We start from the raw sequence: 26,671 nt of genomic DNA, 5'->3' as shown, positions 1-26,671 counted from the left end.
GAACAGCAGATGGAGAGCAGCTCTGGCAGGACATGGTGGGAAACAGCTCTGGCAGGACCCTTGTGCTGGGATGGGAGGCAGATGCTGACTCAACAGGTTAACTCATTGACAAAGAGTGCAAGGTCTTGCACGGGTGATGTTTTTGGTGAGATATTACCAAATATTTGGTAGTTTTGGTGGTTTGCCATTGGCTTGAGGAAGACTCTGGAAAGAGTGCACCAGAGGTTCAAGGTTGAGAAGAAGGGTTTGACCTACAAGGGAAACAGACTCCTAGAGCACATCCAGTGAATCAGAGCCTTGGTAATGCTATAAAGCCCACTTGTGATTCCCAGTGTAAGCTCCTATGTAAGCTCCAAACACTGTACCAGTCATTAATTTGGATCCTGAACAAGAAATAGCCCCCTTCTCTTTCTTCTCAAGTTATCCTTTCTACCTAGAGGTCTGACAAGGGGGCATTCGACATGCAGTGAATCTCTGGGGAGAACCGAAACACAGGACTTCCCGCATGTGCTGAAGCACTCGTGTTTCATTAAGAGCTTGGCACGGGTTTGGCCCCTGCCCCCAGTTTTATCCTAAGGGGATCCTAAAGTGTCCAAAGATGGCAGTGGACTGGTACTCACCTTCAGCCCAGGGGAGACTGAGGGGAGACCCCATTGCAGTTACAACTTCCTCAGGAGGGGAAGAGGAGCAGCAGACACTGATCTCTTGTCTGGGGTGACAGTGACAAGGTCTCAAGAAAAGGCTTGAAGTTGTGTCAGGAAAGGTTTGGGTTTGATAACGTTCAAAAACGTTCTTTCCCGGAAGATGGCTGGGCACTGAACAACTCCCAAGGGCAGTGGTCACAGCTCCAAGCCTGACAGAGCTCAAGAAGCGCTTGGACAACGCGCTCAGACATGCGCGACCCTCGGGTTGTGCGGTGCAGGACCACGAGCTGGACTCTGACGATCCATCCTTGCGGGGCCCTTCCAATTCAGCATATTCAGTGACTCCGTGGCTCCCCGCACCCCTCCAGGCACACCCTGAGCCAGCCGGGTGGTCTCCCCTCACCGCTGCCGCTGCCCCCGCCCTCCCGTCCCCTCACAGCGGCTCCCGGGCGGGGGCGGGGCCGAGCCCCCTCCCCGCGGCCCTCAGCCCCCGCCGTCACGTGGCCGCCGTGTCACGCCGCCCTCCCGCCCCCGAGTGTCCCGGGGCGCTCGGCGCCGCCGCTCCGCCCTTCGGCAGCGCCGCGGATTGCTCGGTGCGCGGCTCCCGGCACAGCCGCGCCGGCGTAGCGGGACGCGGGCGCTCCATGAGGTGAGGGCGCGGCGCGGGCGGCGGGCGCGGCTCCGTGCGCGGCTCCGTGCGCGCTCGGCGGCGGTGGCGGGCGCCGTGAATGGGGCTTTGTGTGCGGCGCCCACCTGCTCCCGCCTCCGCCGCCCGGCGCGGGGGGCTCCGGGCGCTGCTCTGGCGGAGCCCGGGCGGGGAAACCTCTGAGGGGCGCGGCGGGAGGGAACTTCTCCCTTCTCTTCGCCGGGCGCTGCCGGAGCGCCCCGTTTGCCCGGTGTGGGGGAGCGGGGAACAGCGGGGGAACGGAGCCCGTGAGTCGCTGCCGCTCGACTGTTTATTTTCATTTAGTCTATAGTTTATGTTTTGTTTGCTGTGTTTTGTTTTGTTTCCTTCTCAAGATGCGTGGCGGGCAGTGACAGCTGCCCGCGGGGGTGAGGGATGGTACCGCCGGTTCGCTGCCCTGCAGCCCTGCCCGCCCGCAGAGGGGGCTCCGCGGGTCCCTCGGCCCCGAGCGGAGCAGCCCGAGCCGCCCCGGGGTCGGGGGTCCCTGAGAGAGCGCGTCCGGCTGAACCCCGGCAGCGGCTGTGCCCGTCCCGGGGCGCCCTGATGGGGATGAAGTCCTCCCTCGGCGGGATCCTCAGAGTCTTCCCTCCGACCAGAAGGGTGGCCCGGCTGTCCCGGTGCTCTCCCCGGGCGTTTGGAGCCCGTGGAGGGCGGGGTCCTGCCGGGCTCCGCCGGTCCCCCCGCCCCGCTGCCGGCCGCGGATCCCCGTAACCCGCGGGCGCTCGGGGGCTGCGCCTTCCTAAGGCAGCGCAGGCTTAAAAGATCCAGATTTTCTGTTGCTGTTAAAAAAAAAGATTAAGTAGTCTGCTTTAGGAATAGCATCGAGTTTAATCGGGAACCTGTGCTTCTAACTTCTCACAGGGCGTGCGGAAGATTTATCTTCCTCTTGCACAGCGTTTGGCAGCACAAGCCTTCTGCTGTTGCCACTTGTGACATTCTTAACTTTCCCCTTGTGAAAAGAGTATGCTTTAACAGCGTTGCAAGATCTCTAAAGAATTCTCCCGTTTGCTTCTATTATAAGTATGAATGTGCTTACTACAGCACTGATATAACACACTTAGTCTACTACTATTGTAGAAGCTGAAGTCTCTTTTTTCCTTTTTCTTTTCTTCTCTTCTACCCTAGCAGGTTGTAGATTAGCTGTGTTATTAAAAAAAATAAATAGATCAAATGCCAAAAATTACACATAAATCATGTTAGAAAGGTTTTCTGGTGTCCAGGATTAACTAGGAGTAACTGAATTTAGTAAATATCTGTCAATGACCCGCTTGGCTCTTGTCTTGGGATACTCATGGAGAGCTGTGAATGAGATTTTATTTACTAATAGAAGAATTGCATAACAGCCATATGAACCAGAGTGAAAGAGCATTTTGGATAGAACAACACATAGTATGAGCTCAGGGTTCCCTTGATTTGAAGCTAAGCTCAGTGCCAATAATCCACTGTGCAGTAGCAGACACCCATCCTTCCAATCTTTAAAACTATTGGCCCTCTGCTATTCTTTTCCCCTTCCAAGAGTGCATCAATAAAATGCTACCTCCTCCCCTTTATTTCCCTGAAACAAGAGATAGATGGATAACATCAAGTTGAAGAAGAGACTAGATGGGAGGCTGCTCATCTAATGAAGTGATGTAAGCATTTCATCACTTGCTTGCCTTATATCTTTGGTTTTTTGTTTTTTGTTTTTCTTTCTGTATGTTCAGTTTTCCTTCTCCCCCTCTCTGATAGGTTCATGCCTTTTTTGAGGGAGAAGCAGTGATTGGAGAAACATGGAAGCTTGTTGTTGTGTAAGATGTTGGTAATTTCTAGATCCAGTTGCAACAATACTCTAATCACATTCCTTTTGGGAGTTGATTGTGGTCTAGTTCTTTTTGCACAGGGATAGTGCTTGAAAGAAATATAGAGAAAAAAAAAAAAAAACCCAAGGGAAACTAGAACAAATTCAAAGCTTTAGTGCCTTGTTTAATGACAGACTTAGTAGAGTATTAAAAATTCCAGGGTCAAAGCACAGCAATCCATAGCATCTTCTGAAGTTAGAGATTTGAGCAGCTGACTCCTGCTGTGTGTGTACCTCTTGCATGTCTGAGAAGCCTGCCTGCTTGCCAGCATTTTTTGGAGCTGCTGTCTAAGTGCCTGTGGATGCACACAGGTGATAGCTCTGTGTTTGAGGTCACTTGCGCTTTGCTTTCAGAGTTGTCAAGCGTGGATGCTTCTTATATTTAGAGTCATCTGATCATGAGCTTTTAGTGTTCAGAGGAAGTAATGCAAACAGGTATAATTCTGGTAATGTGTTAGAGCAGACCTTGTCACTGTCCGGCTGCCAGAGACATGCCATTCTGAACTCTGGGGGCAGCTGAAGCTCTCCCTAGCACTTTGGACTAGCTGACAGTGTAGGTACTTGCCAAGGACTGCAGGAGTGGAAGCATGCAGCAGTGAAAGAATGCATCCTTCCCTTGTGTTGAGGTCCTGAGCAGGATGACCAGTAACACCCGGAGGTGATGGTGTTGGCCTGTGTGCTGAACTTGAGATGGTCACATCTTAGGGAGAGCCTCATGGTTAGTGCATTTTCCTGGGAAGTTTTAGGTCTTGACAAGTCCTTCCTCTGCAGGCAGAACTTGCATTTTAGATTAATGCTGTAGTAATTTATGTACATTTTCTAAAGCTGTCATAGTCTTCTTTTGGTTTTCTGCCTGGAAGCCATTGCCAGTGCTGAAAATACTGTAAAACAAGATGAGTCTTATTTTTTTTCCCTCCCACATGAATCTGTTGGTAGAGGAGAAAGAAAGCCAAATTTGTTCAGTCATTATGACACGAAAAGAATTTGTGTGCTAGTCTGCCTGTGACTCTGTAACTTCAAGGAGCTGAGCCTATTCCATTTCTTTTCTCATAACTTTTGAGAGGCAGGGAGCTACTGTTAGTTCTTGCAGATGTCTGACTTCCCAAAGGCACTTCGGAACACCCTGAATTATCTCTTCAGAGTTTTGATTCTTGAGTACTTCTGAGGACCTTGTTTACAACTACTTGCCTGAGACACCAGCATGTTAACTGTAAGGGATATGTGAGGATTCCTAAGTCAATGAAGGCTGGGAGAAATATCTTAAATACTGTATCATCTTCTTCAGTATTTACACAGCACCAAGTGCTGCTGCTATTGAATATGAATTTCAGAAACCTGAATACAATCTGAAAAAAAAATCAGTTGATTATCATTAAGATCACAGAATGGCTGAGGTTTGAAGAAGCTTCTGGTGATCATCTAATCCAACCCCTCTGCCAAAGCAGGTTCAGCTAGAGCAGGTTGCACAAGATTGTGATCAGGAATGTTTTGAATATTTCCAGAAAAGGAGATTCCACCTCTCAGGGCAGCCGGTTCCAATGCTGTCACCCTCAAAGTAAAGAAGTTCTTCCTCATATTCAGATGGGATCTCACGTGTTTCTGTTTATGCTTGCTGCCCCTTGTCCTGTCACCAGGCATGCCTAAAAAGTGTCTGACCCCATTCTCCTGACACACATCTTTAAAATATTTTAAAGCATTCATAGGATCCCCTCTCAGTTGTTTCTTCCGCAGGCCAGACAAACTGAGCTTTCTCAGCCTATCCTCGTGAGAGAGAAGTTCCGGTTCCCAAACCATCTGTGTCTCTCCACTGGACCTTCTGCAGAAGTTCTTTGTCTTTCTTGAGCTACGGAGCCTGGAATTGGACACAGCACTCCAGATATGGCATCAGCAGAGCAGAATAACCTCCTTCAGGGTGCTGTCCACACTATTTCCAAAGCACTCCAAAACACAATTGGAATTCTTTGTCACAAGGACATACTGCTGGCTCACGTTTAACTTGTCCACCAGGATTCCAGGTCCTTCTGGACAGAGTTGGATTTCAGCAGGCTAACCCCTAACCTGTGCTGGTCCCTGAGCTGCAGCACCCCACGCTTGCCTTTGTTAACTTCATGAGGTTCCTCTCTGCCCAGCTTGCTAGCCTGTCCAGATCTCATTGAATGGCAGCATCGATACCATTCCACAAATATCATTTACTAAATGTGGGTGTTAATCTTGCTGATGTCCTGCTAGTTTATAGCACTGAGAGTCTTCCAGAGTTGAAAAGATCTGAATTTTTACTGCTTTTTATTGAAGATTGGAAACACATGAAACTCTAAATTTTTGAATAATATTAAAAAAGATGCTCAGTTTTCATCAGCTGAAGTATTGCCCAAGGACTTGGTAGCTGAGAAGGGGAGCTGTGTTATCAGCATGGTCTCTGAAGGTATTTCTAGATTAAAGCAAGCTCTGGTAGGGTACCCTTCCAAGGTGTTTATGGGAGTGGGGCGTGTCAAGTGTCTCAGGTAAATTGCTTTGATATTCTTGTCTTTCTAATTTCACCCCTAATAGGTGACTGCTCTGCCATAGTCTGTTTCAGAACATTAATCCATAAAGTCTTAGATATATCTCTTCATAGATTTAATGTTGCAACTGTACAGTTTGTTGTGTTTGATTCTGAAGAACATCAAGATGAATGGTTGATAATAGAATACTAGAAAGGAAGTATTAACAAGTACTAGCTGTTGTTATCCATATAGGCTTCTCATTTAAGAACTGACATTTCAGAAGTGGGACTCTAAGACATTTTCTCTATTGCTAATTGTAGCTAGATGTTTTATTTCCAGTCTCATCCAGTTGAGCTGAATATTGAATGTAGAAAAGTCTTCAGGACTGCACCATATCTTATGTATGATCAAACTAAAAAAGATGGTCTCAAAATTAAGGGCTGTACAATGGTTTGTGTGCAATTTTGTTTTGGAGACTGGAAAACTGAAGGCAGAGAAGGATCATTAGTATGTCCCAGTTCATGCAACAAGTCTTGTTTCTGGGTGTGTGTTGATAGACACTTCCAGACAAAAGAATGAAAGTGGGACTGGAATAAAATCGTTTGTAAGGAGTGAATGACAAATTTACCTGGACTTAAAATTTAAGTAAGAGTTTTGCCCAGAGACCTGTCTAATATGTCAAGTAAACAAGCCAGGACAATGTCACATTTCGATTTTTCTCTAACCTGCTCCTGTTCATTATGTGTAAGGCCTTGTTGGTGCTAGCTTTCTTCTGGCTGTCTAGAGCTGCATTTGAATACTATGTTTAAACAAACTGCATGTATCCCCAGACTGATCATCTTGCCTGGGTTTATATTTTCTGTATGGCATCCTCAGAGGCTGGTACTGCTTCAGCTGAATCCATTAAAAGAAAATTCAGCATTTGCAAATTCTGAATATCAAAGGAAGTGTAAGAGTAAAGAGTTGGTACAAAGTGTCCTGGAGAGAGGCGCAATAGCTGTAGATTTGTTAGTCATCATCTATGGCGCTCTAACTTCTGGACTCAGATGCTTAAATTTGTACAGTTCAGCACATCCTTGCCAGTGATTTGTGAGCAGATAGAGGGACTGCACTAGGTTACCCAAGGCCCTTGCTATCTCTGATGTCGGATTCTGTTTAGAGTGGGATTAACTGTATATAAATCACTCCCACTCTTGTGTAGTGCTTGGGCTTCTCAGTGCATTTTTCAGTGCGTTTTCATTAGTAAGTAATAGTAGATTAACCAAGCCAAGAATTATTTGTCTTTATAGGTAACACTGAGTTTATAAAATTCTGTTCCATTTGTCTTTCCTATGATAGCAGGGTGGGTTACTCAAGATGGAAAAACTGAGTTGTGCTGATAAAGAGCAGGGAAATGTTCCTGTAGCTTTTGGTCGCATCATACATGCTTCTCTGATTTGGCCTGAGAAATGGAAGAACAAGCTCAGCTGGATGGAAATAGGAAGTAGTCAGGGGAGGTGGAGTGTTGGGTGGATTATTGTTTTTTAGGACAGAGTGGGCTTGCTGTATTTATGTGGAGCAGCTGGAGAGGCTGAGCAATGGCTAATGCCTCCAGGCAGTGCTTTGTCTTTGGCCATGTTAAAGAGCAGCTTGGGTGGGAGCACATTCTTGGTGTTGTGTAGGTCAGGGAAGCTCAGGGATGTGAAGCATTTGTGAAGTTGGATACTGAAGGTGATCAGCAGAAGGGATGCATTAGTGTTGATGCCTCTGGCTGCTTTGCAGTGCTGGCTGCTGCTAGGCTCTGCTTCTGGGTCAGAGCTGGTCTTGTGGTTTAGAAGGTGATCATCCAGAGGGTAAACGATGGTGTGCTTTGGGGGAAGACGCTTCTGGGGCCCCTTATTTTCCCTGTAAGAGTAGGTATGGTCACACAAAGGAGGGTGTAAATGTATAGCAGCAGGAGAACTCTTCCACACTCCAGACTCCTTTTTCATTTCCCCCACATCTCCATGTGTGTTGCCTAGAGTCTGTAAATCTTTCCTGTAACCTTTCAAGGTTGAAAAAGTTTTTTGTAGTGTTTTTGAGAGGGAAAGGGGAAATTAGTTGAAACATTAGTCATGCTTTGCTGCAAAAGAGTTTTGTGTGAGATGGAGGATTCTCAGGGTGTTCTGAAAGAGGTGTAAGATTTTTGAGACATAAATTAATTGAATTCAGCACTTATCAGTGAGGAGTGACTCATTAGCATGAACACTGTGCATAATATAAGATTTTACTGTAAACTTCCAGTCTTGCTTAGGGAAACGAAGTCTTTTCCTTGTTGCATCACTGGATTTTGGCCCACTCAAGGACTTAATTGTAACATTGTTTGAAAGGCCTTGCTCTGATTTTAATGCAATTTAATGAAAGGGGGAAAATGTCAGTGTTGTTGTTTACTGTGGCTTGCACAAATCTCACTATAAATCAGTGGGGAAGATTATCCTAATCTGTTTCCTACATTAAACCTAAATATTGTATTGTGTATTAAAACACAGTTGCAATGAAATTATTGAGGCCAAAGATTGCCACCACTTCAATGTCTCTTGTTCTAGCTAGATAGGTTTACCACCTACCTAAAGATGTTTTTTGTGGCTTGTATTCCCCAGGGCTGTTTCTTGAGGAATTTCTTTCTATTAAGCTAAAGGAAGATGAGATAGAGGACTAGATATTTAATTTTGGAGCTAATGGTTAAAAGCACGTGATCAGCATTAGCTGTTGAGAATCCCTGGAGTTAAGCACTTATCTGCTGCTAACTTGCTGCAGCCATGAAATGACAGCACTCAGTATTTATTACCACATTTGTTCTGAAAGCAGAGAAATGCCACTATTAGTAGAGATTGCTTCTTGTAAATACCTGTGATTCATTGCAGAAATATTGTTTTGAAGTGTCTTGATGCTCCCTGGTGAATTTCTAGTAGTCACTTCCTATCTTGTAAAACAGGAGAGTAATTTTAATGGCGCTTCCTTTATCCCCCCTCTGGCAAATGAACAGTTGTCATAAAGCTCCACCAAATCAGGATGCTGACCTCCTTTTGCATCAATTCCAATAATTGCACCCTTTGAGAGGGGACTTCCTCCTTTAAACAGTGACAAGAAAAGGCAGCCCTCACCACTTCATGCATTTTTATCTCTACGGTGGAAGGATTATGGGCATTATGATGCACAAACTGTAATCTGAATGTTTGTGTTTAACTACATCGTATGGAAAAAATATAGATGTGAAAAGCACACTAAGCTTGGGAATGCTGTTTCTGTGTACTTGAGCATGCTTTTTTAATTATGCTGAGGATTTGAGTTTCACATTCAGTGTATAAAATGTGCTTTTTCTTTTCTCACAAGAGGGAGAATAATGTATTAGGAGTGCTTGCAAAACTTGTTAATTAGACTCTCCTACAGGTTCCTCAGAGAAGAGGGTCCAGCTTTGCAGCTGCTCCATGTACCTTCAAGGAGTTTTCTTCTCTCCCACAGCCATGTAGTTGAGCGCTTTGTCTTCCTTGGGAGCTATAATAAATCTTTTGTCCATAGGAGCCAAAAATGCTGAGGGAGTGGGAAGGGGAAAGACAGCCTACAGCAGACAATTCTTTGGCAATCTGTATGTGAGGAAAGATTTCTTGTTTTCAATTCCCTGTGCATGGGATTTATTTATACTTTATTAACCAGTCCAATTAAACAGTTTGCTTTTTTTAGTCAAAGTATATTTAAGTTATAAAATACAAAGTCCTGTTAAGTTTTGGGTTTTGAGGGATAGTGCATAAAGTTTCACACCTTTAAAGTTTCTTTACATTCTTTTTTTTTTTTTTTCTTAAAATTTGGGGGTGGTTTGGTTTGATTTGGTTTTTTTTTGCTGGTGTGGTATGTAAAGAAAGCCAGGTGTGTAATGGAATTTGTCTTGTCTGTACCCTGGCATTTGCAGTTCTCATCATCCTTGATGTTACTAGAGGATAATTTAGGAGATTATTGGGCTCTTGCTGAGGTTCAGGCTCCTTTCCAGTGCAGGTTATGACAGCTGTAATTTAAAAACTTTCTCAAAAGTTTGGGTAGGTGTAGCAGAAACAGAATAGTATACTTCTCTCAAAGCAATCTGAAATAATTCCTTCTTTTTGATTGTTCAGGTTTTTTTGGTTGTTTTTTTTTTTTTTTTCTATTTTACAAATACTCCTTTCCACCCAGGAAAAAGCTAAGAAATTTTCACCTAGGTCAGGCAGTGAAAAGGTTCTGCAAAATCTATTTTTCTTTTTTCTTTTTGTCTGCTAAAGAATTAAACAAAACACCACAAACCCATTCTCCTTGTGATTAAATGCAAGAATTTTGAATGAAATCCCTTGCTCATATACCTGGATGCAGTCAGGGTTCTGACTTGACTTGAAAATGACTGCATAATTAGACTTAGAGTAATTTAATTCAATTTAATGATTTTTTAACAACGTAGCCCATCCAGATTACCTACTGCTACCTACTGGAAAGGCGTAGCCTGTGGGAAATGTGTTTGTGTGTATTTAATGTATGGGATTTTTTGTTTGTTTGTTGTGGGGTTGTTTTTTGAAGCAATATACTTGAGTTTTGAATTTGTCTTACATCGCTGCCAGATAAATATGGGGATATGGGGTTGAACTAAATAACATGTTTACTTAGCATGGTTGCTATTCCTGAATGGTAGCTAGGGCTGTATTTTGTGGAAGCATTCATATGCATATATATTCTACTAACAGTGTGCTGTGTAGTTGGATTTTTAAAACTCATGGTAGAGTCATCATGTAGAACATAGCAACTTGCCTTTAATATTGAGATGTACTTTTATGAAACAGCTGAATCTCACTTTGGTTATCAAACTGTAATCTACTGTTTCTGAAGAGTGATGTGAAACATAGTGACCCTGCATGACCTATTTGAATTTATGCTTCAGTCCCTATTTCAGTTATTTTGAATTTATGCTTCTGTCCCTATTTCAGTTATTTATTTATCTGACTAGACTTGTAAAACTTTTTCTACTTTTTTTCCTAGGGTGGAGAGAGGAAGTTTATACAGCTGAACATCCTTAACTTTAAACTGTTCCTTCAGAAAGAATTTGTATAGCAGCTAAAACTTGTAGATGAAAGCAACTAACTATTTCAGTAAGCATACTGTAAAACTAGAAATGTGGAACATTTTTATCTAGGTGCATTTGCCAATCCAGATGTTGCTCTCTCATTACGGTTTTCTGCTGTGCTCTAGGGAAAAGCACATTGCCATGCTGCTTTAATGTGCTTTCACCATTATGTTGGATTGGCAATGTGTGGTATCATTGAAGCTTTCTGTTAAGAAACTTTGCTCGTGACACCCCCTTTCCTTTGTGAGAGTTTGCAGCTTGTCTGTTAGGTTAGTTTTGTATGTTTGTTCAACTGCTGCTTTCCTTCATGTGGAAGGGAGGAAGGGGGAATACGACTGTGATAATACACTGCCAAGTTTCAAGCAGCTATGGCTCTTAAAAACCCACATACAGTTCCCCCCTTATGGGGAAGAATCCAAAACAGTTCTTCCAGCAATAACCCCTGTCTTTTTCAGGTGATTCTGTCTGCTGTGTTGTGTTGAGCTGTCCTAGTATGTGTCCTGCAAGGTTGAAGTACAGTTTAGAGTTTGGTTAGTGGTTGTACTGGTGCATAGAATAATAGTGGTACTTCTGCTACCCAGTGCAGACCCATGGTGGTAGGATGGTGGAGTTTTAATGAATGACTTTGCATGCTTAATTATGATTTTGCATAATCCATTTTTACAAATGGCTGTCTTGGTGATAATATTAAAATGGACAGTGGTCAGAGGAATCTGCTCATGTAGGAACGTCTTGCTGATCTAATTATGTGGAGATGTAGTTAATATAACATGATATACAGCTTAGGGTTTGATGAACATTTGTTCTGTTGTTCAGTGGTCAGATTTAGGCTTACTTCTAAGTTTAGAGAAACAGTTAGAAAGGTTCCCTTAAGTGGCTGTTAATCTTTTTTACAGCTTGAGGGCTAAATCCGCAAAGACTGATGGGGTATGCAAATTCAATTGTGACTTGCCTGCCAGTGAACTGAATGGTATCAAGTTGGAATCTTACTTTCTTTCTTTTTTTTTTAGATATTGAAGAAGAATAAAAAGCTCCTCAAAGGTTTGGAAGGTTGAATGTGATCAGCATGAAGAGCTTAAAAGCAAAGTTCAGGAAGAGTGACGTAAGTACTTCTGCTATGTTTGACTGCTGGTTTTCATGCTGGAAACAAGTTCTTCACTCCCACCTTGATAAGCTTATAGGTTAATGAATTACAGAAGAAAGCACAAAGGCAACAGCTGAGTACAGTATGGAGTAGGCCGTTTCTATTTGTAGAGCCATTATCTGTTATGCAAATTAACAGTATTTTACTACCTTGGTCCCCATAGCTGAATCATACACATCTGTGGGGTCTGCAGAACTTCTGTTAGATTGGGCTGGTGCCCAGATTGGAACTTCGTTCCAGCTTTAGGGTTAAGCCTTGTAAGGACTTTACTACCCAATCATATTTCTGTATAAACTTAATACCATTCTTATCAGTGTGGTGTTTGAGCACTTAACTAATGTCTCCCAAGTCTGTGGCAAGGTTTCTTTGTCAGCAAGAATACAGGAACCAGCTGAGCAATTAGGGCAGCTGTGGTTTATCAGTCCTAGTGTGACAGGAGGGGTGGATATGAGGCTTGAGCAGTGGGGAAGGAAGACATAAATGTGGGGGTTCTCAGGAAAATCTCCAGAACAGCATTTAGAGAGACATTAGGCTGCACATAATCTTGCTTGTTGTAGAAGTATTGGTGGATACCAAACTTTGACATGTATAGTAAGCAATACTTTCCTTGGAGCAGTGGAACTGCTGTAGTCTAGTCCTCTTCTTTTCCTACTACTCATTCCAGGTTTTTGTGTTACTGGTAAGAAGTCTGTGAAATAGATGAGTTTGTGTTTAATCGACTTTCCAGATATTGTGTGGAATTTGTAACAAATATTCATGATCTGTGGAGAATGTAGTGTTGCATTCTTCATCATAATTTTGTGTGCCCTTTTGAAAGAGGTGCTGTATTGTTTGTCATGGCCAGATTTGCATGGGGTCCTGGGCCAGCCATATTGGATGAAGATGCTGGATGAAAAATTGAGTGTCTTAAGAAGTTTTGATATTCAGGAGTAAAGTTACACAGTGCACTCAGTGGGTGTTTTGATGTAAAGAGGGTCTCATAGCACACCATTAGAGTAATGTCTCTTTAGCCAGCCTGTAGTGCACATTAGTAGCAGAAGAAGGTAGAGTTACTGTTATGGTGTGATCTGCAGATATGCTGGCTACTGCTCAGAAGGAATTTTGAGCTGTTGGTTAGCATCTGGTGCAGCTGCTGAATTGGTGTCCTTGCAGCAGCAGTGGTGGATACTTTGCTTCTTCAGTTTAGCAAGAGGTATTTCTTAAAAGACTACCTCTGTAAGCAAGCTAAATATGGAAACTAATCTTTGCTTTCTAAAGCATCTAGAATATTCCAGAAATATCCTAATTTTGGGTGCAGAGGGAAACACTTTTCACTACTTAAGCAGTATTTGATTTTGCTGGTCACCATTGAATCAGCCAGTGGCACAGTGTCTTGTGCCACTTCACAACAAATAAAAATAATATCACAAGTCTCTGGTGCCCCATCTCACTGAACTTGCCTTTCAGTTTAGAACTGCTAGAGTTGTGTGGTCAGACTTTGTTGTTCCTGTTGCAATGAGCAGCAGCAATTGCTATTTCGAGTTCACCCACACCACTAAAACTTTTAATAGCTATCTGCTTGGGTAATGAGAGTGGTCTGCTGGCTAATACATGAACACCCTTGGAAGTTAGGTGTGCCCATGTGTTAGGATGACTTCATCCACACTTTTGTGCTGCTTGGCTGGGCTGCTGCTCTAGAGCAAAGGCTAAGTGACACATGTGATGAAACCAGACCTTGCTGTAGGAGTTCAGCCACTGTCATAAATTGTGCTGGTTCACTTATCCCTCTCTTATCTAGCCCTGATAACTTGTATGTGCTTCTCCCCAAAATCAAGGGCAGTCTGAAGGTAATTGCTGTTTTGATACTACTGCTGTCTACTGGCTGGAGACAAGGTTGACTGCAAAGGATTTTTCAGATACCTAAAATTTAGATATGCATCTCTGAGAGCACAACAGTCTAAATCCATGACAGTCTGGTTTCCTCTGTTTTGAAGCCAAGCCTTAAGGGCATAATTCAAGGCAGCCAACAGGAGCTGTCCTATATTTTGTGCAAGATAAGCAAGGAAAATTCTCTTCATTTTCCAGAAGCTGCTCTTAGTTACAATTTTTTGAGGGGGAGAAAAAGGATGTCTTTTTAATGGGAATTAGTTGGTTGTATTTCATTTCAATTTATAAGATGTGGTAACTTCTCTTGGATTGGGGAGGAGGGTAAAGTCAGAAGGGGTAGAGTGAGTATTTTTCTCATTGCTCTCTAAAAGAAATCTTTAATATATTGTATTTTAGAGCTGAAGAAGTCTTAGGGTAAGGAAGAGTACTCTTGTCTGTAATCTTATTGTTAGCATTAAAAAATAAAGAGTGGGATGAGTAGGAGGTAAGTTTTCAAGATGTGCATGAGAAACAGGAATTCAAACACTTCTCCAGCAGCAGGACTGATAACATAAAACTCTGTACTGGAATGAAGACCACGTGAAGTTTCACTGATGTGTTGAAGCTCTCTAGGCTTTCCTGCAGTGACTGAATTAAAAATAAGTATAACTGCTGATATTCAAGTATATTTCTTGGTATCCCTGCCAGAAGGCATTGCTTTGGTGCTCAAATGATGTCAGTCTTGATGCTTGTGAAAGAAATGGCCCTGCTCCCTCTTTTTCCACATCTGCTCTTTTCATTTTGGGTGTATCTGACCCTGCAGTGAGCCAGGTCAAGGACAAGAAGTAATTGAAAAATACTTTGTGGCATGAGTGTCATTTGGGTAACACTCTGCTCTGTGTTACTGTAGGGTCAGCCTTGGGAGGAATGGTGGAAGTAGGAGGAACTTAGGTGGAAGTAGCAGGACATCCCTTTCTCCAGCTGTTGCTTGGTTTAGTTCCTTTGTCAGTTCACACCCTGAGAATACTGGCGTAGAAAGCACAAGGGTGGGCATGGCAGCAAAGGAATTACAGGAATACACAAGTAAATAAGGCTGCTAATTTAAATATTTAGCAGGATTGATGTAGTCCACAGCTGAGAGATGACCGTAGGACTCTTAGATAAAGAGAGACTTCCCACTTCATGCTTTTGCTGTATCCCTGTATTTCACCTGATTTACTGTTTGTGAATCCAGCCCCATTAGCTGGAGAATCTTTTGTCCTTGACACACTTAATCGCTGTGAAATCCTTCCTGGGGGTGACTGTTGCCATGTGAACACGTGTGTTTGGAGAGAAGGAATGAGATTTATCGCTCTGTCACAAATTACTATTGTCAAAGCATGATGTGTAGTCACAGGAGGATGCTTGTAGACTGGGAATCTGTGAGCAGGGTGCCTGGGTGGGAGAAAATGCCAAGACTGGGAGCTAAGCAGTGGTTGTGCACACCTAAAGAATGCACAGACCACAGAAACTGCAATCATGTCTTGACAAAGCAGCAAGTTTCTTCTGTCTGAGAAGCTGTATTTTCTCTACTCTCCTCATCTCTTGCTTCTCTCGTTATCGAACTCAAAACCTACCACTAAACACATAAAAGCTGACCGCCTAAAAGGATGGCCATTTTAATTGTTCCTAGAGGCTATCACATGTAACACTTGAAAAGGTTGCTACAGTAATACCAGGAACTATCACTTCAGACTTGAATTTGTTTATACACCGTGCATAGTTTATTCACACAGTGGAGAATGAATGTTTCTACCCAGTGAGACAGAAGTTCTTCATAGTTTCTGCTTAGAAAAACAGGTTTCTAAAAATTACTATTAAAAATATAGCCACTGATGTCTTATTAGGCCTCTAGTATTTGAGATCGTGGTGTTTTCTGTAGTAATTAGTCAGTTTGTGGCCTGACTTCAAAAGTGTCTAGAATTTTAAACAGTGTAAAAGTGGATTTTCAAATGTGTGAAGATTAAGCCAGTCTAAACATGTTTTGCCTGTTTCTTAAATATGACAAGGTGCTCATCAACATTTTCAGGCACCTACACATATTTAAGTATCTAGCTCTTGATACTAGAATGATGTAAGTGCATAAGTGGTTTGTTCAGGTAGACTGGCTTTTAGGCATGTTCTTGGTTACTCTAGAAAAGGCATATTGTGTGAGGGCTCTGATGGTTCGGATTGTTTCCACTGTCTTAAGTGTGTGGGCAAAAACTGAAATGCTTTAGGGCCCTTTTCTGTAAGTATTGAAGATCAGCTGAAAAACACATACTGCAATTTGACAGAGACCAGTTTTCTTCTAATTGCTATCTTGTCGAATGGACAAGAAGGTTAGAATTGGGATTTGTTTCCAAATACCCTCAATAATAATAATTAAAATAATTAAAATAATAGAGTGTCTTTTAACATTGAAAATTGCCTGTGCAGTTCTCCAAAAAAGGTACCTAATGTCAGACAGGCTGGGATTCCCCAATGCTACTTATCTGCTTTAACTTCTGGTATTTCTGGAAATGCCTATATGTTGTACTATTACATGGGTGTTGAAAAGGTTGCAGTTCTATTGAAAATTTCTGCTTTTTGGCTTTTGCTGTAGTCATTGTTCCAAAAATCTCAAAATTATGAAGTAGATAGGTATGTTGTAGTGTAAAATCTTAGTCTTAATCTAGACACTGTGTTAATTAAGTCTTGGCATTTCTTTTTAATGCCAAATGTTTGAAGAAGTGAGTTTACATTTAGCAGTTTTTAAAGTATAGAAAGCTAACCTACTTGGGGGTTTGGAATGGAGAGATTGCTGGGGTACATTCAATTAAAATCTGTGGTCTTGTGTGTTCTGGGCTGAATGTGTGGGAGAGCAAAACGTGGGTGGGGCAACTTGAAAAGTAAAAAAGCAGGATCTCCTGCAAACAGCCCTTAAATTGCTCTGTCCACTGAAAGCTACAATTAACCTAAAGGGGAGCATGAGGTTCAAATTTGTAGTATCTGCTTTGTACATAGATGCTTTCTTTCAGGATAATTGTGACAAAAAACCACCGCAATTTCTCTCTGTCAAAAAAAGTGAAATGGCAGTGTTGCTTGACCGTTGTACACAATTAGTTAGAAAATGAACTTCTGAAGCTTGCTTTTACTTCAGTATCCTGTTTTTATTGTGTGTTGGATTGAATCAAGCATGAAACACATCACCATGCAGCTTTTGCTCAGTTTACTGTGTTCTTCAGTATTAATCTTTGATTCCACTACACTGCATGTGATGGAGGGCTGATCTCTGGAACATACAGATTGCCCTCAACCAGTTCTTCTTAGGAATGGAAAATGAACTTTCTTTCCCCTCTTGAAATGGGTGCTGTGGTTCCTGATTCCCCCTTCCTCTGTTAGGAGTCAAGAGTTTTACCTTCCACCCCATGTTCTGCTATTTGGCTTCATGCCTCCAGTTCTGAGCATACTCTCTGCTCTACTCAGCTTGCTCTGCTTTGTCCAGGAAAGAAATTAAACATGTTATGAGTATATTGGAGTAAGACCCGCTGCTGGTTCCAGTCAGTTCAGGGTGAACCTCTTGCCATCAGTTAGTGTGTTTTCTTTATTACTCACAATAGGAATGTCCTCAGAGTAAATATAAAATTATTTTATTCAGGTGAACTGTAATTCTGGTGTGCAGGAGACCTCAGTGAGGGGGCCAATATCAGCCCAAAAGTTATGTAGCATCACTTTTAATGCTGAAAAGAAAATGGAATGGAGAAGACAAGCAAAGACTGACAAATAAGGCTGTGGGAAAACAGAAGGGAAGAAAGAAGGTTGTAAAGGGAGAAGAAAGGAGGGACAGTTGAAGGGTCAGAGTTGCTATTTTGGTAACTTCTGGGAGAAGAAGCAACTGGGCTGCTGTGGGTTGCCTCTTGATCATCTGTCTCTGGATGGGAATGTTTGAGAAGTGTTTAAGGCTAAATAACTTGCAGATATTCTGTAAACCACCTGCAGCATCTCCGAACCTTTGAGACAGAAAGGAGAGGGAGTTGGTTAAATGAGAGCTGTGCTGTGGTCTTTGGAATTACAGGAGACAAACCTTAGTTTACTTTGAATAAACACATGGTTATTTCCTTAAACAGGATTATGAAATGGTAATGAGTTGGAAAAAGAAAGCCAAATTGGCATATGCAAACTGGAGAAAATGAGTATTTTTGAATCTATTGGTAACAAGAAAGGAATCTTTTTGTGTAGAAACATTTCTTTTGTGTCCCTTTAAAGAGAGCACAAAAGTTCAAGGGCCTTCCAACTTTGGAAGAGTTGGAAAAAAAGCGTTTGTAATTTTTTCGTTTATTTGTTTATCTTTAGTAAGATTTAAATGTAAAGTAAAATAAATTTTAAAATTACAAATGAGTAGTCTGTGTGTCCTTACTGTGGTACACTATATCCTCTCTTCCTTTTTGGCACTGCTGGTGCCTGATCTGATATGAAGTTGTCTGTTAAAACTCCTGAGAAGGAGAGTATTTTAAGGAATGGCCCAGTCTTTGTGTTTGAAAGCTTTTGTCTTGTTGTTAGTGAAGACAGTTTGCTGTGAATATCTGCTGTAATATTATCTAGAGAATAGAACACCCATACACTTTATTTTAGTGTAGATTTGAGCCTTTTCATTCTGTGCTTATATTTTGGTGGACTGTGAACGATACAAACAGACAACAAATGTTAAGGAGTGAGTCAGACTGAAAGAGGTGTATTAAATACCTTATTCCAGCAATGCATTCTAGTGCTATTCTTCAAGAAGCTGTTCTGATTGTGTGTAGTCCAGGAAAATATCCAGCATTAGGGACACGTTAAACCCTTTTTTGCTACCTTGCAAATTGCCACATTTGGGGTGTACTTAAACATCTCATACATGCTCTGAATATCTGTGAAGCTAAAGCACAGAGTAGAATCACTGTGTCAGTGGCCATTCTTCCCAGGAAAAGGGAAGTCTGCACTTATATAGTTGTTCTGACATCTGAAAACCTGTTTAATGAGCTATTTTGCCTATTCAAGACCTAAATGATCTGGACAAAGCTGCAGCCTTAAGCTTTTAAAAGTCATGTTAACATTGAGCTGGCAAAAGCCATTACAGTGGAATGTCTTTTAACTACAGCTTCAAGATGTCTTAATTTCTTAATTTAAGAAATTAGGTTGCTATATGGACTCCATATTTACCTTGAAGTATTTTGAGGCAGAAAACTTTTTAAGTAGTGCTCTTATTCCACATGATATTAGTGCTGCTTTCTACTGTTTGGATTTTGAGAGGTGGCATAGTATAATTAGCAAAACATAATGTGAAACTGGCTAAGTTTATTCCTGCATAGCTGTCTGAGGACTCTCATTTCCCAAATATGCTGGATGCATATGCTCAGATGAAACACACAGCTAACTGTCCAGAACACTTGTATTGACTTGGTTGCAATGATAGAAGCAAAGGTATTTTAATAACTTTGCAAATGATGTGGTTGCCGATGCGTATATATGTGCCTAACAAAGCTGTGTGGCTCAGTTCATGGGTGCATACCTCTCCTCTTTCATCTTTGCTTCTTTGCTGTGTGTGGTGGAAACTTCTTAGGAATCTTGCCAACTTGGGTAACCTGTCTGGTTATCCAGAGCCTGAAACAGGGCTCTTTGAAGTCAGAAGAAAGATTTCAGTCTGCTTGAAAGAGCATTGAATCAAGAATGAAAACCAAAATGCTGGCTCCATGGACGCACATGGCCAGCTCCAGTGAGGGATGGATTTCCCCCCAGTGTAGCATTGAAATATACTTTGAGGTTGAAGATGCTGAGATTGGCAGGTTATCCCACAGTGTCTTCTTTCTGGGGTCTAGAGGAAGATGAGGTTTTGTTCTTTTCCTCCAGCTTTTTTTTTTCTTTGGGGGATGATTGCTTATGGCATGATGTGATTCTGTTTGACAGCAGCAATGGCAACTCACTACATCTAGTTTCAGTCTACCCTCTTTTAGTTTTAAACCATTATCCTTTGTCTTACTGCCTCAGGTCTGGAGAACAAGTCCCTCTCCATTGTTCTTTACTATCTGCCTTAAAGTATTAAAAGGCCACATTAAGCTATTCTGGAGCCTTCTCTTCTCCAGGCTCAGCAACCCCATCTCTCTCAGCTTGTCCTCAAAGGAGAGGTGCTCCAGTCCTTTGACCTCCAGCAGGTCCCTGCTTCCTGTGGGAGCCGAGAGCTGGATGCAGTGCTCCAGGTGGGTCTCAGCAGAGCAGAGCAGAGGGGCAGAATCCCCTCCCTGCCCTGCTGCCCACGGGGCTCTGGATGCAGCCCAGGACACGTTTGGCTCTCTGGGCTGTGAGTGCCATGGCAGGGCATGTGCAGCCTCTCACCCACAGCACCCCAAGTCCTTCTGGGCAGGGCTGCTTATGCCCAGCCTGTGCTGATACCAGGAGTTGCCCTGACCCAGGTGCAGCACTGGCACTTGTCCTTCTTAACCTCATGGGCTCCCCCAGACCTGCTTTTTGAGCTTGTCTAGGCCCCTCAGGATGTCACCAGTCAAACACACCTCTTGTCATGGTGTCATCTGCAAATTTGCTGAGAGTGCACTGGATCACACGGCTGTGTCACAAACAGAGAAACTGACCAGTACTGGTCCCAATACAAACCCCTGAGGGACACCACTCATCACTGATCCCCATCTGGACATTCAGACATTGATGACTACTTCCTGGATATGACCATCCAGCCAATTTATTACCCACCAGGCAGTCCATAATAGCCACGCGTCTCCATTTGAGAGAGCAGGACTTTGGGGGAGGCCATGTGTTGATAACACATTATTGATTATTTCTGTGTACTTATCAGGGGAAGAAGCAGGACCCTTTTCCTAAATTCCTTCACTGTGGCTAAGGGAACCTGAGCAGTATACCTTGGGCTTATGCCTTACACTGTTGAGAAAGACTACAAGTTCAAACTGTCTTGGAGTGTATTACTGGCACAGTAACAGCGTACTTAAGGGTGGGATTCTTGTGGATTTCATTTTGACCACCCAGTTGTATTCCTGTGCCACTTGGTACAAACAGCCTGTTGCTGTCAAATTTTGCTGCGTTTGTCTCACAGCTGTCTCCAGTCCTGTGTCAAAGTGTGATAAATGCAGCAGGCAGCAGGTGTGCATCCCTGCAGCCCTGGCGTTGCAAAAAGGGCTGTGCATGTGAAGTGCTGCACAGCAAGAAGCTGCCCTAGGCTTTGTGTTGGGCAGCAGTTTTTTTCCCAGCAGTGAATACCACTTCTTAATGCATATGTTGTTTGCCTGTAAACTTGGAGTTGCTCAGTGTGTTTTGGTTTTGTTTCTCGTAGTGTAGGTTCCTTGTGTGCAAGCCAGGTCTCGCTTCAGCTGGATTGCTGGTTATTTACCGTGTTGTGCACTCAAGAGGAAGGTTGTGTTTCCATGTGTTTGTGAGAAACATTAGCTCAGATTAATGTCACAGCAAAAAGGTCTTGAAAGTTTCCAGTGGTGATGCAGTGCAGCTATCTCCGTTTACTCAGATGATGGTAAGATGCATAAGGTCAGATGTAGGCTGTTGGGTTTTTATGTTTGTGAGTAATTTTGCTTTCCTTAGAGGGTCATTTAAGTAAAAAATGTAATTTATGTTAATTTATATTGTTTTCTAAACTGTGATATAGTGAATGGGAGGGGACCAACATGAGCAGTGTGTGGGGGAAATGGCTGTAGGTGAGTCTCTTTTGTTGAAGGGTGGCCACTGGTTTCTGTTGAAATGCTTGGGATTTTGGGATTATATATGGTATGGTTTTTTTTCTCATTGTTATGTGTGATGCTTGCTCAGTCATTACACATGAAGTGGTAAACACCAAAGTTTCTTTATTATTTTCTTCTTTTAATTTAGGCTAGCTGGGGAAGCATGGACACTCCTCTGGCCCTAGAAGCTTGTGTCCAGGCTCTTCTCATTCACTGTGTCTTTGCACAGTTTTGGGGAAATGAGCAGCTATGGGTGCTGTTTCACCCTGTAAAATACACAGTATCTGTGTCATTTAGCTTTGCAGTGTTGAAGGGAAGGCACCCAGTCCAATTTGAGAATTTCTGATACAAAATGGAAGAACATGAAGTAAGTGTTCTTCAGAGACCAGGAACGCAGTTTAGCAAATTAACTTCTAGCTGAAATGTACTTGTCATTTTCAGTGTGTTTCTTCTGCTAGCATAAGAATGTAATTATTATGCCCTGGAACTCCATGCAAGGGAGTTTCCATGCCTGGAATTTAGATTTATAATCTGCTTCCTCCCACTTCTAAGCCCAAAGTATCATGATACTTTTAGATGAAGATCAAGCCACTTTATGATTTATTCTTGAGATGCTAGGTTGCCTGTTTGCTGCGGTGGTGGCTGTGATTGTATCTGCCTATATGCTAACAAAAAAAAAACTTGCTATCTAGAAATTGTGCATAAATATTACTGAATGACAAATATCTTCCTGCTCTCTGGCAGTAGCAATTCTTCCACTCATTTTTGTCTCCTGTCTCCTGGGTAACTCCCATAGGTTTAATAACTGTAGGGCAGCATTTTAATTTTCTTAAATTTATGTTTCTGTTTTAAACAGTGATAGTTTTTTTGATATTTGGTTCTTTTCCTCCCACCCTCCACTTTAGCAATGCTCAGTATCTTCGGTTTTATGAAAGTAGTATGTAGAAAATAACATCCTTTGACATAAGCAAAACAACCTTGTGCGTGGTACTTGTATCGAAGGTGGCTGTAAACAAACTTAGTACAATCTCATGGGGGTGGAGGGAAATGGGCATTGTAAATCTTGCCATTGGAATTTGTTTAAGCTGCTAGTTGAAAATCATGAGAACTGCCAATGCAGTGCAATAAAGGAAGAAGAGGTCAGGAGATTGGAAAAAAGGCTCAGTCCCTCATCTTTCAATGCAATTTTTTGCAGCCTTGTGCAAAATAATGTGCCTTATTATCCTGCTTTCACACCTTAAAAATAAAGGAGAGGTGTGAAAAAATATTTCAATGGGGTAGTTGTTGTGGATAGAATAGTAATTCTGCAGTGCTCAGGTACTGTGGAAACATGTGGACGGTGTAAATTCCCTTTAAGGAGAGACAAGCAGCTTCTACCATACCCAGACTAACAACTTTCAGAGCTCTACATGGCTTGGGTCTCGCCAGGCTCTTCTGACTTTGATATGTCAGCTGGCTATGGTGACCAAGAAAAACCAAACTCTGTCTCTTGAGTCTCCCCTGTTTAAAATCTGGTATTTAGTGGTTGCACACTACTGGAATCAGACCTACTTTGCAGCATACTTGAGTTTGTCCCAAAAGTGTGTAATAGAACTGCATGAGGGCTCCATCAGTAAGATTCAGAGGGGTGACTTTAGATATAGAAGCTGGAAATGTCCCTGATGATAGTCTCCTTTAATAGTCCCTCATGATAGTCTCCTCTTTCTGAGAAGCTGAGACCTATGTTTATGGTGACAGGGTGCTGAGGACTTTGTAGGATCACATCTTTTACATTTAGTCCAGTTGTAAGATTAGTCACAGGTTTTTCAATGCATGATCATGCTCTGACCTAGAACATGTCCTCTCCTGCTTTCAGTGTGTGTGTGTGATTTTGGATGAATTGTCAGTTTTCACACACAGCTGAAATGCATCTTCTTTTCAAGTGTGTTTGAGTAATCCGCAGTGATTAAGCAAAACAAGTAGGAAAGAATGTGATCTTGCTATATGCCACGATTGTAATGACCCCCTCTTTGCAATAAATCAGTTGTTTGTCAGAAGACTCATGTCTGCATAAGCACACGACATTGCTGCAGACAGGAAGTGCCCTAGTCTGTTGACCTCGTCTCCCAGGGAAAATCAAAAGTTCTCATTAAATTAAAAAAAAATAACAAAACCAAGAAAAACTCCCCCAACTTGTCTTAGTAGAAGATGAAGGCAATAATATGTATAACCTCTTTCTTTTCTGTTTTTTATGAATGTGCAATCTGATATTTAAATTGCTTTTAAAACCTTTTTAATGCAGCTGAAAGGAGTGAGGTCAGATATATTTTCTTAGGGTTATATTACACTCCTCAAGGGTGAACAGGAAATGGTTTAAAGGAATGCCAAGAAGCCCCTATTCCCTAACCAATTCCCTTGTTTTTACTTAACCCGCTTTATTTCACATTGCATGCTTCAGCTGCTGTGAGCTTTTCTGGGTTGAGTATAGGGGCAGGTTTGAGGGTGTTCTTAAGTTACATCACCCAAGTTCCTTTGCCTGCATTTTAAAGAAGAAAACTGTCTGGATTCTAAATAAAACTGAATACAGACTAAATGTGTGCTTACCAACGTCTTGCTATGTGCATTTCTGATCTGTTAGAAATGGTAGGTGTGCTGTCTTATTGACACTGTTAATGTTAAAATAATATTCATCACAATTTCCAGTTATTACCACTGTCCTCAGGAATTTGCATACGATTTATGCAGTACTATTCCCATTTATTGACTTTATGTCTTGAATTCTTATTCTGTTTCTAGATCTGTTTTCTTCAAAGCAGCCTTTTTTTTTTTTTGGTCATCAAGTCTAGGTATAGAAATTTGAAAGAAACTTACATATTTGCCAATTCCTTGTTCTTACAAACTATCAACCCCCCATGCCCAAAAAACCCAAAGCCCAAACCAAAACAACAAAAACCCAAATCCAGATTTAAGTGTTTCTGTATCGTACACTAATGGAAATATTTAAAGACCATTTGTCTATTCACTGGTTTTGCTTGTCACCTAGAATATCCAGGTAAATAACACAAAGGAGCACCTTGTAGAAAAGAAATTTTGGAAATAAATATTTCAAAGAGCTGTGGGGGATGTTGCTTGTTTTGTGGAGTGATCTGCACACAGCTTGAGCTTGGGCTTCCTGCTATTCATAGGTGAGGTATGTCCCTTCCTCTGTGGGGAAGGTTACTTGCTCTAGAGTAAGTCACTGCTGAGGCTTGGAACAGAAGCAGTGAAGGCTCTCCTAACACCTGTTTTCTGATCTAAAAGCTCATAGATCGTTCCATACCTGACCTGTCTAATTCTAGGGGTGCATTTAGTGGTTGGTTAATAGGGCAAATCTTGAAAACATTCACAATGTTTACCAGAGTGCTGCCACAATGAACATGCAAGACTAGATCAGAAATCTACTAAATTCCTTCACAGACTGTGTGTGATGTGGATTTTTTCTAGTCTTGTCTCTTCACAAGTCATTTCAAACACATGCACACTAAGTGTAAGTTTCAAAACTAACATACTGCTGATCTAAAAATGTTCTTAAATAGTCACATTGGGCATTATCCTGGGCTCTTTCAAACTTGAATATCAACCCAGGATGTCTAAAGTATGACAAAACTGGATAAGCTGACCAATAGTGTTGGTACATGAACAGGAGTTTAAATGTACTAATCTCCAGCTCCTGTCCTATTAGGAATATGCAGTTGTAGTTTCTGGACACTGTGATTTGGCTTCCCAGGGTTCATCAGCTTTGCTGACCACCAGGATTAGGTGATCTCTTGTAACAGTGTATACAGAAGTCAGAAATATTTGCACAACAGTAATTATTAAAAAGGACTGGGAGCTGTGGTTATGAAATTCGTCACCCGTAACAATAATTAACACTAATGGTTGTGTAGAAGGCAAGTAGTGTGATCAAAACCATGGCTGTTGAATACTGTAACTTATTAAACATGGGGACAGGACCTTATAATGCAATTAGAGGGTTTTCTCTAGTCTTTCTGACATTTGTAATTCTAGACTTAGTTGGTTTTTTGATGCAATTGATTCTTATCAAATATGTGATTTGTTGCACCTTGGGTTTGTAAGGCAAGACTCAAAATTATAGATCCTCTGGTCTTACAGCCCTTGCTCACCCTGCATTCCTGGTCAGTTTTCTGTTTGTTCCTGGGCTCTTTTGGTAGGGGAAGACACCAAAAGAGAAGACTGCCTACCATTTTTCTTTCTACTTGAGGAGTTCTCTGGCAAGGTCCACTTGAAACCTTTGCTGGATCTTTACCACTACTTGCTTCTGGCATGGGTAGAGAGGTCCCTTCAGTCTCTCTTTTTGGGAAAAAGGTTAAGACATTTGAGATTGTCTGCCATTGCCGAGCCCTGGAGAAAAGCTCTTGGTTGGAAGCAGAACAAACAGAAAAACTGAAGGAAAAGAGAATATGTCTATTGACATGGAGTCTGACTTTTATTTGAAATAGAAAAATAGAAGCTTGCACTGACATGAATCATCATCATCCATGTTCTGTTCCTTGTTTTTTCTTCAGCTGATAGTGGGTGGAGTTCAGAAGTATTTCAAGCTAAACTAACTTCAGAAGACAGCAACTTGGGATTGCGTTACTGCCGGCCTGGGCCTCCATTGTCCTCCTGCAGCTTTGAGGATCTTTTTGGCGTTTCTTCATGTGGGTTTTCACACTGCCCTTGAGGCACTGTGCTTACTAACAGATATTAGTTGTTGCTGCTATAATGAAAAGCATTGCTGCTAAGCTGTGCCTTCTTCCCTCTTTCCATATCCCTTTGCTGCTCCCTGCAAGCTTATTGTGTGTGTGTGTGTCTGTACCACAGAAAGCTCGTACTGGGCCGGGATCTTGCTATGCTTAGTGCTGTTATTTTTATCTTCCCTTCTTGCCTTTCCAGTTTGAGAGGTTCTTTTATGAGGTTTTGTTCTAAAATGAAAGCCGCATTTCCCACTTATAAAGTACCAAATGCAGATGATTGTACCTTAAAAGAGACACTGTGCTTGTTTGTGGAGCAGCGGGTAAAACGTGATTTGTGCTACGCAGACATGCTGAACATTCATAAATTCCAGTCACCCAAGTCAATGAAAGACACACATTATCTGCTTCTGGCAAGAATTATATTGCATCTAATTAGGCCCAACTTTAGAACATAGCATTTCATGAGGAAAGTTAATTACAATGC

At 42.1% G+C, this 26,671-nt stretch overlaps 1 protein-coding gene across 8 annotated transcripts in view; it reads left to right on the top strand.

Moving 5' to 3' along the window:
- The first annotated feature begins 1,187 nt into the window (after positions 1 to 1,187).
- RAI14 (retinoic acid induced 14) overlaps positions 1,188 to 26,671 on the top strand; it is an 85,500-nt gene continuing 60,016 nt past the window's right edge. For 3 of the 8 annotated variants that reach the window (XM_050986609.1, XM_030236928.2, XM_030236925.2), the window contains exons 1-2: positions 1,188 to 1,293; positions 11,758 to 11,849. In XM_050986609.1, the coding sequence (XP_050842566.1) occupies positions 11,814 to 11,849 (36 nt within the window). In that variant the 5' untranslated portion in view covers positions 1,188 to 1,293; positions 11,758 to 11,813. Of the gene's footprint in view, positions 1,294 to 1,452; positions 1,578 to 2,941; positions 2,961 to 5,535; positions 5,668 to 10,662; positions 10,773 to 11,757; positions 11,850 to 21,087; positions 21,268 to 26,671 lie in introns of those variants that run through there. The other 5 variants (XM_030236926.2, XM_050986608.1, XM_050986607.1 and 2 more) reach the window with 5 other exon arrangements.

Source organism: Serinus canaria, chromosome Z (assembly GCF_022539315.1).
Source record: "Serinus canaria isolate serCan28SL12 chromosome Z, serCan2020, whole genome shotgun sequence".
Classification (NCBI taxonomy): domain Eukaryota; kingdom Metazoa; phylum Chordata; class Aves; order Passeriformes; family Fringillidae; genus Serinus; species Serinus canaria.
This window is presented reverse-complemented; position numbering and strand designations above follow the sequence as displayed.